This window comes from Malaya genurostris, chromosome 2 (assembly GCF_030247185.1).
Source record: "Malaya genurostris strain Urasoe2022 chromosome 2, Malgen_1.1, whole genome shotgun sequence".
NCBI classification, from domain to species: Eukaryota; Metazoa; Arthropoda; class Insecta; order Diptera; family Culicidae; genus Malaya; species Malaya genurostris.
This window is the reverse complement of record NC_080571.1, coordinates 165,251,378-165,271,452: the sequence shown is the minus strand read 5'-3', so window position 1 is coordinate 165,271,452 and position 20,075 is coordinate 165,251,378. Positions and strand designations below refer to the sequence as shown.

General features: G+C 38.3%; 1 protein-coding gene across 1 annotated transcript in view; it reads left to right on the top strand.

The window, feature by feature from the left end:
• Window positions 1-20,075, top strand: part of LOC131427127 (inactivation-no-after-potential D protein) — a 1,657,698-nt gene that overhangs the window by 1,125,068 nt on the left and 512,555 nt on the right. The window contains exon 11 of the mRNA XM_058590062.1: window positions 17,188-17,381. Within this exon, the coding sequence (XP_058446045.1) occupies window positions 17,188-17,381 (194 nt within the window). The remainder of the gene's footprint in view (window positions 1-17,187; window positions 17,382-20,075) is intronic.

The window sequence follows — 20,075 nt, the reverse complement described above, 5'->3', positions numbered from 1 at the left end:
TGAAGGAAGCACCGTTGTCCTTTGGTGTAGTTGTCTCCTTGTCCAGTTTATCACATGGCTTACCATAGTGAACAGCTTTTTGGCAATATTGATATGTGACCATCTGATTGTCATAGCTAACAAGTGATTTGCACGAGATTCTTGTATCCTGACCGAAAGTCACATAAGAAGAAATAGGCCTCTTCAAGCGCATGCGTAACAAACGTACGCCATTAGGAATACCAGGAAAAAAGTTCTTCCACTTTTCTTTTTCGATAGGGAGAATCTCTTCGTATTGGGACATAGTTTTGCGAATATAAGGATCGATTACGCTTGAGGGAAGATCATGCACACGCACTATCTTCCATATATACTGGAATGTTGTTCTTAATGTTTTCGTGCTCCACATGGTGCACATTGTTATTGTCTTTTGCTTCCATTGTAGCCTTCAGTACATAAATGTATTGTTGCCTGTAGTCCATTGCTGGTCAGCGCTTTGAAATCCGAACGTAGAGTCGGTGGGAAGCCTTTCAGGTAGAAAGGTGTCATTTTCTCCTTCTTCTGCAGTTCCTCTCCGACATCAACTGGAAGATCAGCGTATTAGTTGTTACTCAGCAAACGGTCGTTTACCTGTACATCACTTGGTTTCATATGCTTAGCATCCTTTGGATCCTTCTCGAATCTATGGCGCGTTTTACCCATAGCGCGGATAGATAGGCAGCTGCGAATAAAAGATAAAACAAAATTAGTCGTAGCAGGTTATTCAGGTTCCTTTTTCTGTTCGCAGAACGGGAAATAGTAAGACGATAGAAAACAGAGGTTTATTAGGTTTAGTATTACTGAATGGGCTGTCTACCTGTTAACAGCATCTCGTGGAATTTTCACGCAGAAACACGCACACACACAAAATGTCTGGCCGTGGTAAAGGAGGAAAAGCTAAGGGAAAGCCAAATCCCGGTCGAACCGTGCTGGTCTTCAGTTTCCAGTTGGCGGCAGTGATGGAGTACTTGGCTGCCGAAGTGTTGGAATTGACTGGTAACGCTGCCCGTGACAACAAGAAAACGAGAATCATCCTTCTCCATATGCAGCTGGCCATCCGTAACGACGAGGAGTTGAATAAACTGATCTCCGGAGTCACCATCGCACAGGGCGGTGTACTGCCAAGCATCCAGGCAGTGTTGCTCCCGAATAAAACCGAGAAGAAGGCCTAAATTGCGATTTCCGGAACATTATTGTGTTACCTCTTACAAAACCCGTTCTTTTCAGGGCGACCACATCACTGTGATAAAAAAATATTCAAAATTGCTTTGAGTTTAGCTCGTTGTTGATACGCCTGGAAAGTAGAATGCGTAAATCAAGTGGAAACCTTCGTTCTAACAATTTGTTCATTTTTCAGAAGTAAAATACAGATTCGAGACGACACTCACACTAGTATACAGATGTGTTCTATATTAATGAACTTTTTTTTATTTAATTTTTTTTAAAAACATTACAATTCACGGTACATTTGATTTTCACATCTGCAGTCTCTTAACTCTCGAATCGAACTGACTAGCTTGTCTTGCCTGAATGTTCGTTAGACCTGATTACCTAGCCCTAAACTTTTGTATCAGCGGTTACCCTGTCCGAACATGTCGAAGTTGTCGATGCGGCGTGGTGTTTTTTTTCTGATGCATTTACTAATGGTTCTTGGCTGATGCAACCACGATGGCCAGATGTCTGCTGCAATGTCAGCGGTTCGATAATTGGTAACAGTTGACATCTCCATGCGTTGGATACACTGGCGTCTTACTGCTGGCGTGCACTTTGCTGACGTCTGTGCGTACAGGCCATATGCTATTCGCTTTCGTCCATAACTTCCTCCTTCTTAGATTGAACCGTCTATTTTCAACCCTGATTGTGAGCTGTCTGCATCTTTGTCTATTGGAATTCGTGTGATTAGTTTCAGCTGAAGTTTGTAGATTTCTCTTATGATGAATTTAACGAAGGCTATGACGAGGCATGTGATTAAAACTATGGCTCCAATATTAAATACTCTAATCCTTTTTGTAATGGTTTCTAGATGCTCTAGCTTATGACGGTTATGTACGTGTAACAGTTCCAAATTGGTGATGGGCTCAGATAATAATTCTGATTTATTAACGTTCACTAGATGGAGTGGAAGAAGTTAGTTTTTCCTTTGAAAATCTTGCTGTTAAACTGAATTCTAATGAATTTTATGGAACAATTTTCGAATGATACAAGGTATATTCCTGTCAGATTTGTTGATCCAAAACCACAACTGTTCTGCATAAGTGTTGGTTCAATAAAATTTTTTATCAGTACTCCAAGGTTTGCGACTGATTAGAACTCCGAGAGCGTTGATGGCTTTTTAAAGATCAGGAATCAGAACTAATTGGCTCAAGTGGCAAGTTCCCCTAGTTATTTGTTTATTTGTGCCTTGCCTTAGCTTCTCTTCAATTTTCTGGTGGGAAGAGAAGGATAGAAGAAACATGGAAAGGAATTGTGAAGTGGGTGAGGTGGGAAAACAGCACAAAACACAAAAAAAAACAAATCTTTCTGCATCCCCGAAAGGGTGCTGAACACAAATCATTCTGCATCCCCGAAAGGGTGCTGAACGATCTGCAGGTGCCAAAATGCATAGTTAATAAAACCTCCAATCCCCGAGAGGATTTAGAGATTTTACAAAAGCGACACCATTCTGTATTCCTGGAAGAATGCAGAACGATTCGCAGTATGTACGAGCAGAAGTAAATTCAACACCCCATGGTGGATGCCAAACAATCTGCTTAAACCTGTTCAAGGTCAATATAGAAGAGATTCATTCACTCCAGGAAGAACGATGAGCCCTTCGGATTATAGCTTTTTACCACATTGGGCGAGAAACGATAGATTATCCTTCAATTTTAGCTCCGCATACACAGACTCAACCATGTATGGAGAACCAAAATCCCGGATACGTAGATGCGTCAATGCGGGACAGTTCATATCAGATGGTATGAAGTACCGTAATCGCATTAACAAATCACACGAATAATACTCAGCACGCTGAATAGAAGCCATGTGATAACTGAGTGTGCAATGTTTGGTCAGAGTTTTGAGCAGAAAACTACAAAGATGCTTGGAAAAAATTCAGTAGACACTTTGACATTTTCAGATTTAAATGTGGTAAAGCTGGTTTGTGATTTGAATGTGGCAAAGCTAGTGCAGAACCAACGAAATCATTCGTTGCAGCAGCTCTAGCCAACTCATCAGCCCATTCATTTCCAGTAATACCAGAATGGCCGGGTACCCATAAGAAATAAACAGCATTTGAAATGATGAGGACTCCAATTTGAGTTCGACATGCGATCACTAGATTCGACCGTGAATCATTTGAACTGAGTGCTTTTAAGGCTGCCTGACTGTCGGAACAAAACTGAATTCGTTTTCCAAAGTTTCACTGCTGAATTGCACATTCTATTCCACACAAAATCGCGTAGATTTCTGCTTGGAACACAATACAGTATCCACCAAATTAATGAGACTGCTCTAACCTCATTTCACGATAGTAGACATCAGCACCAGCTCGACCATTCAACAAAGAACCGTCCGTTTAACAAACTATGTGTTCATCAAGTTGTCGTTTCAAATATCCAGACAACCATTCCTCACGAAGAGGATAGCTCACATTGAATGTTTTGAAAGGAAAACTGCATGTGAGAGTTAGGTCACTAGGAGCGAGTAAATATTCATCCCACCTAACCATTTGAGACCACAAGCGAGTGTGACTAGTAGCATAGTCTATAGGGTTACTGTTCCAAAGCCCTGTAACCTTAAGACGGTATGCACAATATAATGCTTCTTGTTTTAGGAACACATGTAGTGGTTTAATGCACAGTAGCGCCTCTAAAGCAGCGGTAGGAGTTGACGTGAATGCTCCTGTCATCGACATTAGGGCCATCTTTTGGAGATGATTTAGCTTTGACTGAACTGTCGCAACTTCTCCTTTCTGCCACCGTACAAGACATCCATATGCTAAAATTGGTCTAACGATAGTTTTGTAGATATAGTGAATGTATCTGGGTTTGAGTTCCCATGATTTTTCAAAAGCTCGTTTGCATTGGCCAAAATCCATAGCAAAGCCTTGGTATTACATTCCTGTAGTGGAATTTGACCTTCTGTTTCAACAGACTTCGCAGCCGATTCAGAGTGTACAGAACCAGTGCGTAGCTGGTGCTACGATTCTACTGACACTACGAATCGTTCCAGGTCGGGGCTTGAACATACGACAACTGGTTTGTAAGACCAGCGCCCTATGCATTGAACCACCAACCCGGGACAACCCGGACCCGGCCGAAATCCATGCAAACTCTTTTAATCCTGAAGTCAATGTGAGCAGAAGAATTCAGTGTTGAATCAAGAATAACCCCGACGTATTTAACTTAATCAACCACAGTAACCTCTGAACCGAAGAACTGTAACGGACGAGGTCATGTTTTGATTTTTTTATTGATGTTTTTTAGATAAAGTGGAAGATTAGCGGGCTAAGTTTTTCCTTTGAAAATTTTGCTGTTGAACTGCGTTCCATTGAGTGTTATGGAACAATTTTCGGATGATATAAGGTATATATATATATATATATATATATATATATATATATATATATATATATATATATATATATATATATATATATATATATATATATATATATATATATATATATATATATATATATATATATATATATATATATATATATATATATTCCTGTTTGATTTCTTGATCCTAAACCACAACTGTTCTACATAAGTGTTGGTTCAATAAAGTTTTTTATCAGTACTCCAAGGTTTTCGACTGGTTTGAACTACAAAAGCGTTGATGGCTTTCTGAAGATACAAATACCAGGATTTTGTTGTTACTGGATGTTGAAAAGATTTGGTGTGTCACAAAAACTGTTTATTTTAAGGTTATTGCATGGATGTTTTACCAGATACCATTCGTTGTTGCCAACAAGAACGTTGGTAGAGTTTATTGCAATGGTTTTGCCGTTTATGGGAATAGTTTCTATATGAAGTTATACATATTCTCCTCGTCTAAGCTTGGGAATTTTGATGAGGACTATTATGTCTGATTCGTTATGAAAAGCTTCAGGTTCCAGAAACTCATGAGTTTGATCATAGCTTTCAATTGTTATGCCTTGTGATTCAAACAGTTGCGTTGCAAGTTGCAGTTCTGGAGGTTGTAAGAACGTTTTCGATATTATATCAAGTTTCGATAATTGTACTGATTCGAAGATTGTCAGTAGATGGTTTTGGATCACGTCGATGTGGAAGTCGATGCTGTGTAGAATGTATTTCCAGTTCTGGCTTGTTTTATGATGCTATCAATTTCTATAGATTGTATATAAGCTTTTTTGTCAAATTGTTATTCAATTTACTCTGACCTGTTAATTGTTTTCTGTAATTAAAGCATTGCTTGAATATTTCAAAGATTCCAATTGATTTTCAATTTTGAGTAAATCTTCATTATGAAGGTTTCCCGTTATCATTCTTATAGTAAATCCAAGAAAATTGAGAGATCGGTTTGTTTTTCTTCGTTTTATAGTTAGATTTTTTAGTACAAAATAAGCTTGGCTATGTTTTTGTTTTAAAATGGTGACTGTTTCGATAGTATTTTAATTTTCTTGTAGCTTATTAATTATTGTTCCATACTGTTTTAAAATAATTCTAAATCAATACAAACGGATTTTGTTTTGAAGACAACGATGCCTGGATTGATGTTTTGTTCGATTATTTCTATGTAATAGTATGTTCACATTAGCGCTGATATCAAGTGATATACGGATATACTTGATATCCGATGATATCATGTGCGATATCACTTGATATCCCATACAATTTTATGTCAACGCGTATCACCATTTTGGCATGATATCCGGGATATCATGTACGATATCATGTCGAGTTGTCAAAAATCGCTACTAGCAACACGGATAACGGCATTGAACGTACTCATTTATAAACGTCACTATGAGAGTGACAGTAAACAATCATTATAATTTTTAATTTTTCAACGAATAGTGGGGTTCGGAAACCATTAATTGCAAGACTTCAATTATTGATTGAATTGTAGGAGAGAAAAGCAATATTATTGATCTTATTCCTAATGGGAACATTCAATATGACAACTTGATTGTCAAACGATATCATTTCGATCATATGTGAACACTTCGACATGATATGCATATCATCTCGGTATATCAAGTGATATCAGCGCTAATGTGAACATGGTATAAGAGGGACTGATGAAATCACACCACAAAAGTATGATGCAACAATAAATTATAGTAACTCTGGGTGTCATCTTCCAGCTGTAAAGAAATATTGAATTGAAGAAAAATAATGGAATTATTAATTATTGTTAGGGTAAAATATTTCGTTTTCGTTTTAACTAAGTTTTATGGATTTTTCTTCCGCTCTCGTCAATTATGTTTCCCTATTTTCTGCTACTTTCAGTTCCTGAGTTCGAGGTTGGTGCTTAAAGAGGCGGGTAGGGTCTAACACTTTTATTTATTTATTTATTTATTATTTAATAATGCTCATCTGATAATAAGTCTTAATGAGCTACTAATAGCTACCTAACAAGTTATTTTAACGGAATAAAAATAAATACAACTTAGTGCCACAGTAACCTGTGACGAAGCTGAGATGACGTTGTGACGAAGTCAAACAAATCGCTGAACTCGTTAAAGCGGCGGATCATTGCCAAAATCGGGCTGTTTGAAGCATAGCTGGTATTGCGTAGATCAGTATGTAGTAAAGGTCGCGGTCGAAAAATACGTGTAGGAGCATACAAGCTCACTTGGGATAAAAGATTAGGAGCATCATATTCAGCCAGTAGTAGCTTAGATATGAAAATCGCTTGTGATGCATGTCGTCGATCGGCTAAAGATTTAAGTCCTAATAGTTGACGACGATCCTCGTACGGCGGTAAACTCAACGGGTTGCTCCAGGGCAGTTCACGTAATGCATAACGTACAAATTTTCGTTGAACAGCTTCAAGTCTTTGAATCCACGTGACGTGGTAAGGACACCAAACAACATTCGCAAATTCTAGCTGCGATCGTACCAAGGAACAATATAGCGCCTTTAAACAGAGTGGATCACGAAATTCTCTTGAGATTTTGAATATAAATCCGAGTAACCGATTTGCTTTGTCAATCGTAGCCGCAAGATGACGAGTATATGTTAGTTTCTCATACAGAATAACACCTAAATCCACACGTTGCAGTTCAGTTCCAGCCACAGTATAATTGAAACTAAGTTTGTTTCTCGTACGATAATAGCTGATAACATAACTTTTTGTAACACAGAGAACCATTATGTTTCGTACACACCATTCATAAAACATATCAACAAGATGCTGCAATTCTTGGCAATCAGCTTCTTTGCGAATAACGAGGAATATTTTCAAATCATCGGCGAACAATAGCTTTTCACCTTGCCTTAAGACAAATACAACATCGTTAATAAACAGCGAAAAAAGGAGTGGTCCAAGTGTGCTTCCTTGAGGAATTCCGGAACTGTTGGTAAATGAATTAGATACCGTGCTTCCAATTTGTACTACATCTTGACGGTTGACGAGATATGATCGAAGCCATTGACAAAATCGAATCGAACAACCTAGCTTAGTAAGCTTAGTAAGTAAAATTTCGTGGTTAACTGAGTCAAAGGCAGCCTTAAGGTCTGTGTAAATCACATCAATCTGGTATTTTTTAGACATTTGCTCGGTGCAATAAGACGTGAAACTAACTAGATAATTCTCAACCGATCGACCGGGAAAGAATCCATGCTGGCAATTGCTTATATAATGACAACAAGTTGACAAAAGGTTTGCATTGATGAGTGATTCAAAGATCTTAGATTCAACACACAGCGACGTGATTTCTCGGTAATTGACAACGTTACACTTGTCACCTTTCTTATAAACCGGGAACATAACGGAATTTTTCCAATCAGTAGGGAATGTTTGTTGCTGAAGCGACAAATTGAAGATATATGTTAGTGGGACTGCTAAAATATCCGAACATTTTTTCAAAATTGCAGAAGGCATTGCGCTTCGACCTGGTTCAATTACGGATTTCACATTCCGGATGGCAGAAAGTACCATTTGTTCTGAGATAACAAAAACATTCCTATCGATGACATCAGCAGGAACATCACGGACAGCGTTTTCAAGCTCAATAGCGGATGGTGAGTGAGATGAAAAAACACTGGCGAAATATCTAGCAAACAGTCCACATTTATCAAATACAGTCGTAGCTTCATCGCCGTTGTAGAAAATCGTGGATGGGAGACCAGTTTCCTTCCTCTTCGTATTAACAAATGACCAGAAGCTCTTCGGATTTCGCCTTAAGTTATGTTGCATACGGTTAACATAGCGATTGTATAAGAGCTTATTGTAGTTGCGGTATTCGTTGCTGGCTATTGTAAAGTGACGTTTAGAAATAGGACATCGCCTATAACTACGTAGGGCTTTAGCACGAATACGCTTAAGATTCTGTAATAAAGCATTAGTCCATGGCGGTTTCCTCGGTGGTTGACACTTAGGGACTGAGTTCTCGACACAATTGTTTAACAAACGATTGTAGTATAAGACAGCAGCATCAATATCGTCGTATTCATGTAACGTTCTCCAATCGATTTGCAGCAACAAGTCACGCAATGTAGATAAATTTGTGTTGCGAAAATTTAAGCGATCAAATGAAATCGATTCATCGTATAGCATCGAACCTTTGATCGAAATATCGATATCTAGCACCGGATGATAGGCATCACACGGAACCATAGCATTCAAAGCTTCTGAGACAGTGCATTCGGGTAAACCGTCGTCGTTAACAAACACCAGATCAAGAAATCGTGATTGGTGATTCGAAACCGTACTAATTTGATGAAGTCCATTAAAGGCAAATCCATCTAAGAGGATTCGGCTGGCGGTGGTCGTTGTCGAGGCCATAGGGTCAGGGTAAGCGTAACCATAATCCGACGATATCCAGCTGAGACCGGGTTGATTGAAATCCCCAAGAACAATAATCACATCGTTACCATTTGACTGAGACGAAACACGTTCGATAGCATCGAGAAGTTGTTGCATAATACCACAATCGTGACGCTTTTCCGGAGGGATGTAAACAACTCCAATGAAGTAATTCTTAGTTGGTGCAGATATCTTAGTCCAGACAGACTCAATCGTTAAGCAATCCAGAATGACCTCACTAGAGGTAAGTGTAGCGGAAGCAGCTATTAAAACTCCATCACCACGACTGCGAGAGCTATTGGTAGAATTGCGATCAGCACGATAAACCGAGAAAGCAGCTCCAAAAAGTTGCAACGAAGTTGTTCTAGAGCCCAACTAAGTCTCGGTGAGAACAAATATATCGTAGTCACCGTCAATAGCAGCTAAATATACATCGTCGATTTTTGAGTTTATTCCTCTAACGTTTTGGTAGTACAATCTCAAATACTCAGTGCTAGTGACGGGGGCAACCACGTCATCATCATGAGAATGCCTACTGTGGTAAGCAATGCGACTATTATACTGCAATACAGGACGATGGAATGATGAGGTTGTCGAAATAGTTGAACAATACTCGCCTGAGATGGGAACCAAATGGTTCCCACTGTCCATTAAAGAGCTCGTTGATTCTAGGTTCACGTCGTCTATTGAAGCATTGGTGTACTTAGAGATGAGGCATCCGTCCGTTTTCGAAATTTTGGAATAGAGTATTCAAGAAATTCGCGAAACATAATCCCTTCAGGCCAAGTCGATGGGTCTAAAGCAGCTGCTTTTGAAGCCGGATCTAGGCCGACTTTAAACGATATGTAGCTCATATTGCTAAAATCGGTTCCTTTTGCCACCAGCTTTACAACATCAGGATCCTGGGTCATCGCAAGATTGGCACGAACCATCGCAGAGATTTGTTCATTGGATACATCGGGGCGAATTCTCGAAAGGTACAGCCAAAATTTGTTTGATGGTTTGACGCTGGGAACAGATACTACGTTTGTCCCCAAGTGCTTCATGCCGGTCAGACACTCTTCAACTTTGTTATCTGATTCGGGACCGCGGGGTCGCTTAGCAGCGCGGCGGGGTATGAGTCGAGGCCATCGATTGTTAACAGGTGTAGAATCAGGAGCATCTGGTTTCGATAACTGCTCAGTTCAGTTTGTAGGTTGTTTATAGCAGCGGTTAGCATAGTTAGAGGTGACTTTTCATCAGCTATTTTGGTTATAGAGCGGAGATGCGAATTATCAAATAAGTCGGCACAGTTGTCACACATCCAAAACAAATTTTTACGATGGGTTGTGAAATAGCCCATAAACGCGCGAGACACCAGAGCAAGTCATATGGAAAAAACCTCCGCAGTAACCACGACAAGCGATATATTCAATGCCGGTAATTGATTGGCTGCATTTGGCACAATTCTTTTTCATGATGATTGTAGCAGCCGATTTGATAGCACAGCGCAAATGCGATAGATGTTATTGTTTAGTGTTAGCACACAATAGGCCCTCGAAGTGAGAAATGCGATACCCGAAAAATAGTCTAATACACGGTTGAATCAGTAACTCGGTGGCGAAAACGGTTTATACAGGAACAGGCGGTTATGAACTAATAAACGCACAATAATTCAGAATCGTCACAATGCAAAAACAAATTAAAATTTAGTAAAACAGGAGCTTTAAAAATCTTCAAGCAAAACTCGGCAGTGTTTTGACAAACCATTTAATGTTATCTTCATATTTTCTTATAGTAAAACATTTCAAGAATTTTCTGTGAAATTTTCAAGTCTATTGGAATGAAACTCTGTAAGTTATGGACCGTTATATATGGCTATCTTATTCTACGAAGAAGCAAGAGCTCAGCGCACAGGTCCAAGATTTCTACTTCGATTGACTTCAAAACTTGACAAAACATTCTTGAAATGTTTCATGATAATAAACTATAAAAGTAAAAATATAATTTTTTGAAAATGTAGTTTTCACTTTGAACAACCACCAAAAATGAAAAAAAATTAAAAAAATCAAACAAAAACGTTGGGGTTTAGAAAAACTTCTACTCTAACTATGCATATTTGACTTCTGATTAGTCTGCGCTGATGTACAGTGGACACCGCAAATCATGATTTCTAAGAAGCGTCTTCAAAAATACCTCAATATTTTTCCATTATAAAATGTTGTTCGAATGGTGCTTTTTATCATGCAGAACATTTAAATTTATTTTGTTGAACAATAATTCTGGACAAAAAAATCGCAAAAATGATTTGTTTGCGAGTGTATCGATTCATTATAAATGGAGACTGCCAAATTAATTTTTGCTGTTTCCGACAAATCTTTTGTTGTTTCTCTAATACTTAAAATGTTATGCAGTTCTCTTAACGTTCTGTGAACAATTTCAACCGTTCCGTTGGAAAATGACTGCCCAACACTTATATAATGGTACTCAACATCATTCTCTTCAAGGAATTCTTTAATTGTTGTTGAAGTGAATGATGCTTCTTGGTCCATGACGAACAGGGAAGGTTTTCCTACGTTTGAAAAGAAGTGAGTTATAGCTTCAAGTATGTGTATAGCGTTGCGCGTCCATAGAGGGATCGCCATTGTTAGTCTTGAAAACTTATCGCATAATGTTAGATAATGTTTGTTATTGAAATGTCCATATGTACAATTTGCAACGGTTTTGTAAGTGTTGCTGATAATTTATATTGTTGTTTATATGGTCACACTTAGCTGTTTGGCATAATCTGCAAAGGTCAATAAATGTGTTAATTTTTGGTTTCATGTTCGGGAAAAAATATTTTCGGGTTATGTGAGATTTAGTTTCGGTAATGCCTCTATGGTTCGCGTTGTGTTGTCTTTGGATTATTAGGTCTTGTTCAAGTTCGTCAAATATGTCTTCTGGCAATTGTTGCGTCCAGAATATTTTAAATGTCTTCGCTCTGGAGAAATACTTCTTGTATATTGTTTGCAAACTACACAGTATAAGTTGTGCCATATTGTCACTAGAGAAGGAATTTGCGTTTACTTCTGTTTGCTGTTCTGGTTCAGGTTCGATACGAAAAAGTGCGTCCGCAATTGTGTTTAGTGTTCCTTTTTTGTTCTTGATTTCGGCTTCAAGTTCTTCTAAAGCAAGTTTCCAATGTAAAAGTCTTCGGTTTAAATCATTTTCCTGTCGGAGGTAGTAGGGTTTCCATTTACACATATCATGTCTCGGGTTTTGCCTTGCCTGGGTTGAAGTTGTTGCTGCTGCTGTTTTAAGATGCTATTCTTAATTTAAAGAGCACCGATTCTTTGCTCCAAGCTTTGGATTTGATCAAATATGGCTTGTAGATTAATATTTTCCATTTCAGAGAACTTTAAGGCTCTTACTTTTGGAATTGGGTTGAATTTGGGCATAAAATTGTAGTAAAAGAAAACGGAAAAATTACTCACGGTTCCGCGTTCTTGAAGGATTGAAATCCACCGCTTTATTGTTGAAATCTTCTAATTGGTTGACACGAATCGCCTACGGGATGGCGTACGATGAACCTCGATGGAACTTCTTAGCCGGTCAGCCAACGTTGCGTGTTGAACACTAGTTTGTTAATTTGAATTTAAAACAAAAGTTCCACGTGTTGGGTTTTTGTTATAATAGTAAACTTTCACTTCACTAGTTAGAGATTCTTCACTAAATCGTAGAACTGACTAGCTTGTCTAACCTGAATGTTCGTTAGCCGTCAGCGGTTATCTTGTCCGAACATGTCGAAGTCGTCGATGCGGCATGGTGGTTTCGGCTGATGCAATTACTAATAATTCTTGGCTGATGCAACCACGATTGCCGGATGTCAGCTGCAATGTCAGCGATCCGATAATTGATAACAGTGTGGTTGACATCTCCACGCGTTGGATACACTGGCGTCTTACTGCTGGCGCGTACTGTGCTGGCGTCTGTGCGTACAGGACATATGCTATTCACGTTCGTTCATAACTCTATATCAATATTTTCTTTTTCGCATTGCGAGACAGCGTTAAGATCGTAATTGAATTTGTTAGATATCACGATCAGAAGGCGCTTCATACTTAAGTATTTGAGACAGTATACAGATTGATCTGTATACGTGGCAACTCTGTTTCGCACGGCATACTTCCAAACGACCCCCATGCTTGTATAAAGATGTGTTCTTTATCACTACTTTCATTTTCGCATTGCGTGAGTTGTAATAGAATGTGTTAGTGGCGGTGCAAACTTTGTATATTTCCATTTTGATAAATCTGATTATTTTGTTTGAAAGAGAAAATTGAACTTATTCTTTATGATGATCTGTAGCACTGAAATGCTTTGAATTTTCGCGACCAACAGGATCTGCATTTAGATCCGAGATAGTTCTTTGCGTGTACACTGATGACTTCAGCTGGCAGGCTTCTGGTTTGGTTTCACTGTGTGGCCGGCCCGATGTTACTCTGTAACCGTTGCTCACAAAATGATAGAAAAAGTGGCAAAATCACCTTTTATATCGCTGGAGCAGCACATATTTTGTTCTTTACCTCAGAACGCGTTCTGAATTGCTGGTGCTGAAATGGATCAAGTCAGACAGGTTTTTTAATAGTGTAATATTGAAAAACTTCAATGTTAATAAAGTATACGTTCAAGTTGAAAAATTTCGAATCTTTTTAGATTATATAAATCCATGCAAAGATACTGAGCTATGAGCTTTCGAAAAACGAGAGAAGCAAACAATCGTCATATGTTTTCCTCTTTGATTCTCGTTGATACCAAGCATTTCAGAAAAGTTTAATTTTGAACTATTTGAGATTATGTCACACCACTGAAAATTTCATCATAAAATTGTGATCATATTTTCGATGGTATGTAGCAAAAATTATGTTGATACGTTAGATGCAACAAGAGATATTTACGATCAAAAGCTTATCACTCTCTCAAAGGGTAAATTTTGGAAAGGCGTCCCATAGTAAAGTAAGTCGTATTCACAAAAGTGTGTCCTCCCGGAGAAAGTGAGAAAAGTATACGACGGGCTAGCCGGTTCATAATTACAGGATGTTCGTGGTGTAATATTTATCGACTACCTTGAGAAAGGAAATACCAATAACAGTGAATATTATACAGCGTTATTTGAGTATTTGAAGGCTGAAATTACAAAGAAACCATAGCATATGGCAAAGAAAAGAATTTTGTTTCATCAAGACAACGCACTGTGTCACAAGTCAATCAAAACAATGGCAAAACTACATGAATTGAACTTCGAATTGCTCCTAAATCTACCGTATTCGTCAGAATTGGCTCCCAGCGATTACTGGCTGTTCGGAAACCAGAAAAATTGGTCACCGTTAAGAATTTTCGCACAAAAGAAAAGGATCTTGCTGAAACTGAGGCCTATTTTGATAGAAAATTGTTTTTCGAAAGTGGTACTGAAATGTCATAGCGGCGTTGGAATGCTTGCGTTACTCTTGAGGGAGATATTGTTGATGAATAAAGTTAATTTTAAAACAAGAAAATCGTATTCTCTTTGTTAGGAGTATTTGACGATTGAATCACGAATCGCATGTGATTGTTTCACACACTTAAGATGGAAAGACGATCTACAATATCCACTGCATACAATTTCTTCTGCTTTTGCTACTTCACTGACACAAGCACAACAAGCTGAAGCGGAATCCATTGTTAGGTTTAGGATGAATAATCAGTTTTAAAATCTCTCTGGAATTGCTGGTTCGATGGCTTGAAACAAGTGTACTCCAGATGAAATTGGTGATACGTAGATCGGCGGTTTTGATGAAAACGTAAGTTGTGGTGGAATGGATATAAACATGCAAAAAACACTGGTTAAAAAGAGAGCTCGATATTCAAACAACCAGACTGTTACCTCAACTGTCAACAACTTTCAAAAATTTACTTTCTGGGAGAGTGTTAACACATGGGTAAAAAGTTCAATTTCGTCAAACTACTTGATGCAGAACTCACTGACCAGTATATCATTTACCGATGTGATCGCAACAATCTTACAAGCCGATATCTTCGAGGTGGCGGTGAGCAACATGCAGCCTGTGTGAATGAGCTCTCTAATAAACTAACTGATCGTGATAGAATTGTAGTAGTAGGTGATTATAATTTACCAATGTTGCGTTGGAGGAAGTTAGATGTTTTCTTCCTAATAACGCATCTTCAGAACAAGAATTGTTATTAGTTGAATCCATGATCGCTACTGGATTGCAACAAATTAACAATTTGACTAATTTAAATGGAAAACTTTAGATTTGGCATTAGTTAGTTGCTTCACTGACTGTGAAATTTTTGAACCGTCCTTACCTTTGATGAAACTGGATCAGCACCACTACCCTTTTGTTCTCACAATGCAAGCTTCACATACTTTATTGACGAATGACAATGCAGACTTTTATTATGATTTCAATCAGTGCGATTATCAACTACTGAATGCGGAAATCTCTCGTGTAAATTGGATGGATATACTCAGACAGAGCGCTGTGGATGATGCAGTAGACTTGTTTTATCGTATATTAGATTCGATTTTTCAACATCTCGTGCCGTGTAGGAGACGCGTGTGCAACTAGAACAACAAGCGGCCTTGGTGGAATGATGAGCTGCAGTTCTGGTCTTATCTGCGAAGTAAAAAGTCTTCCCAAGGATTTCCTGGAAGCATCTACTACCGAAACCAATCTTCAACAACATCTGTTGACTCAGCCAATCTATTCTGTTCTTTCTTTCAAAGCGTGTTAAGTAATAACTCACCACCTTTGTCAGAATCGTACTTGAATAGTCTACCGTTGTATAATGTAAATCTACCCGCTGCTGTTTTCACCCAAGACGATTTGCATAATAATCTATGATTAGTTGATGGATCGAAGGGACCGGGCTCGGACGGCCTTCCGCCATCTTCTGTAAAGCAATGCTCATCTGCTTTGGCTTTGCCGGCATCTCTTATTTTCAATCGTTCTCTCGCTAAGGCTATTTTCCTGCGAAATGGAAAGAAGCTGTTATAGTACCAGTTCACAAATCCGGAAACGTACATGACGTCACGAACTAGAGAGGCATTTCTATCCTTAGCTGCCTATCAAAAGTTTTCGAGCGTATGCTGTTGGATATTATTTACCCGTCAGTAAAGCACATCCTCACAACCGATCAGCACGACTTTGTCAACAACGACCATTTAAAAATTTACCGAATCATCACAAGCCTTGTAGATTGTTATGCGCTACAAATGGACATTGAATGTGTCATAGATTAGTGTGATAGAAACGGCATGAGTGTTAATGTTAATAAATGTAATACTTTAACATTTTCACGAGTTCAGTCTACAATTTTGTTTGAATACTCAATGATGGCGAATCCTGTCAAAAAAGTTTCTTCTGTAAAAGATTTAGGCGTAATTCTCGACCGTAAGTTACGCTTCACCGACCAGCTTTCGATGGCTATTGCTAAAGCTTTTACCGTCCTGGGACTTATCAAACACAACACTAAAGACTTTAGCGATGTTTATTGTCTCAAGGCCGTTTACATTGCTCTAGTGCGCAGTATTCTAGAATACGGAGTTGTAATCTGGGCTCCATACCACAACGTTCACATCGATCGGATCGAACTAGTGCAGAAATATTTTGTCCGATTCGCGCTTCGAAGACTTCCTTGGCTTGATCGGCTTCAGCTACCACGTTACAAAGATCGCTGTGTTTTCATCAACTTACCCACGCTACAAAACCGGCGGATATTTTATCAACGACTCTTTGTTTTTTATTTGCTTAATAATAACATCGACTGCCCCACGCTTCTGGCAAAGATTCATATCAATTTTCCGGGAAGATCTTTGCGAAGAATGGAATTCATCGCACACAGTATGGACAAAATAATCCAATGGATGTTTGCTGTAATCAATTCAATAGAGTTTATCATCTGTTGGATTTTACTACGAACAAAGACACTTTTAAGTCGAAAATATTGATAAGTTAATGTTTTTAGACTAGATAGGTAATAATAAGTCTGTGCGATAGTTTTTACTCTAATCGAAGACAAAAAGCAAAAAAAAAATTTTTTTGAAAGGTATTCTAATGTGATTAAGTCGTTACAGTCGTCGAGTTACGCCAATTTTTGCCCAATATCTCATTTAAATTTTTCATTTTCTTTCATTAACCAATTTCTTTTTTAATATTCACACAGAAAAAATCAGGAAACGATATGGAGGGATGGATCAGATAATATGTCATACAATTGAGCGTAGTAGTGGTTCCAGCTTAGGTATATCACTAGCGGGGCATCGAGATAGAACAAAAATGGCTTGTTTCATTGCTGGAGTGAACCCTCAAGGATTAGCCTCATCATTTCCTTTTCAAGTTGGGGATGAAATTCTCGAGGTAATAAACATTTATACAACAAAACTAATGGTAAGTGTTATTTGTTAAAATCGTAATCATGGATCGCATAAAATTAGCTGTTTTCCTGATCTGACTTTCAAAAACACAGTAATACACAGTGATTTTACAGTGACTCACAATGAAACAAGAAAGAGGCGATTAGTACTGTGTTTCCTTGAGTTCTGAGGAGTTTCCAAATGATGCTGATACGAATACATTTAAGACGAAGATTTTAAAAATTGTTCTATAACATTCAAAAACTCATTGAACGCTTTAATTGCATTTCATAATACCAAAAGTTATATATAAAAAGTGTGCTCTCGCAGCATCAACCGTACTAGAAAATAAAGCAAGTTGAATACAATTGAATGAGACTATTTCATAATCTGACTCTAAATAATGTGCAAATCCATAGAAGGAAAATTTCACAACTGGCCGAAAATAACATCATGATCCACCTGTATATACAATGGTATGAATCCACTAAACTGGTAAACATTCCGTCATTCGGCGGAAAAATTTACCCCGAATTGGTACACTGGTAACCTATTTCCTGTTGTATTTCCGTACCGTTGACCGAAGGACTGCTGGAGCTTGAATAATGCAGTTGTAAGCGGCTTTGGCCTTGCGAAGCTGTCACCGTCACTGTTAGATTGGCTATTGATGGAATGGACTGGAAATGTTCGCTGAGCTATGACTTCAAAATGTGAGCAGGTTACCACCTATCATGGGCTGTTATTAATGCTCGTATATTGTTTTGGACGAGAAATAGAATATTTAGCGTAAAAAAGCGATAGACCCTATTAAGGCTGCTTGATAGTCTGCTCTTCCCTACCAGAAACAGATTGCTATGAGAATATCAAACCGTAATTGGTGTTAACGATTGATTAAGTTTAGATGGTTTGACATAAAGTCGATATAACTAGGTTCAGTTTTTGCAATGACTGAGTGGAAACAAATATCGGAGATCCCAAATGAATGAGAAACTCACAGAAAAGATGATTTTTTGAAAAAAGATACGCTCAGAGAAAGAACTTCCCGAATCTGCGTTCTTATGTAATCCGTTCATACGCATTACCATTTTCGCCACTCTGAGCTATGGGAGACACGGCACTACCACAAGACTAGGTTTGATAAGCATACATCGAACATGGTCTAAATGCGATTTATGAACCCTGAGCACACATACACTAACTATTGAATTCTTTTGCACTTGACACTGCCAAGCTTAATATGGGCTGATCGCCTTAAAATAGGTACCCAATCAAATTGCAATTAACCTATATTAGAATACACTATGGATCTAGATTTGATGTTTGTGCTGGCACCAATAATATTACTATCAAATTTTAGCACTGATTGTAGAATGCGCTCATCGGGATTATCAATATCATGTACGATTAATTTAAGCTCTCCTATGGCACCGTTAACTAGTTCAATTTTAACATCAATGTTAGTTGAGATCATGTAGTGCATTCCAAGCTTCAACTGCAATAAATAAGGTAGACCTCCTGTTTTCACTACGCTCATCTTATGTATCTTTAATCTAGCACTCGCTAATTGTTCCGCATTTCGGTAACCTGTGGAAGAATTATTGACAATGAATTCATAGCCCTCTCGTTCACGCAATGCTGTCGTATTATAACTTTCAACATCCATGTTGCGGATGTGCTTGTCTACGCTACTCAGCCATTCGAAAGAAGGTTCCACTCCCGAAATCAGCCAGTTTTATTGATTGTTCTTTCGCATCTTAGTCAGTGGTACATATTTTATGCGCATAGATTTTTATTTAAAAAACAAGATTTTCGTTTTTCCAAAAAAAAATTCATGGGACACTAAATGTCCAAAGCCATAGAAAATGCTCTTTCAGATTACACCGTGAAATAGTGGTTTCGTAAACCTACCATTCAAGCTCACAGAGAAAGACCGGTTTCATTAGATAGTATCGAAACTACTTAAAATGGAGCTGTATGATTCTAAAGTGACTGTGTGCGATGCGTAACCGATGCTACAAGGATTACTACTAAGCGCACACGTCATTATTTGAGACAAATTCTGCAAATTGAAAAGATATTCTGCTTCTGAGTACAAAAACATGCTTATTCGGGCTAACGCATGTTTGGCTATGCTGATTTTGTTGAACTTTTGGTGTTGTTGAGTAACTGTTCATGAAACCTTGATCCATTATTTTAAGCCCGATTACCCTATAATGAACTAGGGGGACGGCTATGCTGATTTTGTTGAGCTTTTGGTGTTGTTGAGTAACTGTTCATGAAACCTTGATCCATTATTTTAAGCCCGATTACCCTATAATGAACTAGGGGGACGGGTATAGCGTGATGGGATAGTCGATGCCTTTCACGCAGCCCACCTGGGTTCGATTCCCAACCCCGCACATAGGGTCAGAAAGTTTTTCTGGCCCGAAGAGACGAATGACCTTAAGGTTAAAATCTCTATAATTGAAACATAATAATAATAATAATATAATGAACTAAAATCGTTGAGTGCTCCGAACCGACCTAGGAAGACGCCATGGGTCGGAGACGTCATTGCATCTGTTTTCTGGCATTGCTATTTTATACTTTTGATAGACTAGCCTAGGAAGGTATAGTGGAAGTAAATTTGTTCAGTAAATAACCATCAAGAATTTGCAAACTAGAAGGGTTTACTGAATAGCTTTAAGGTCAGAATGGT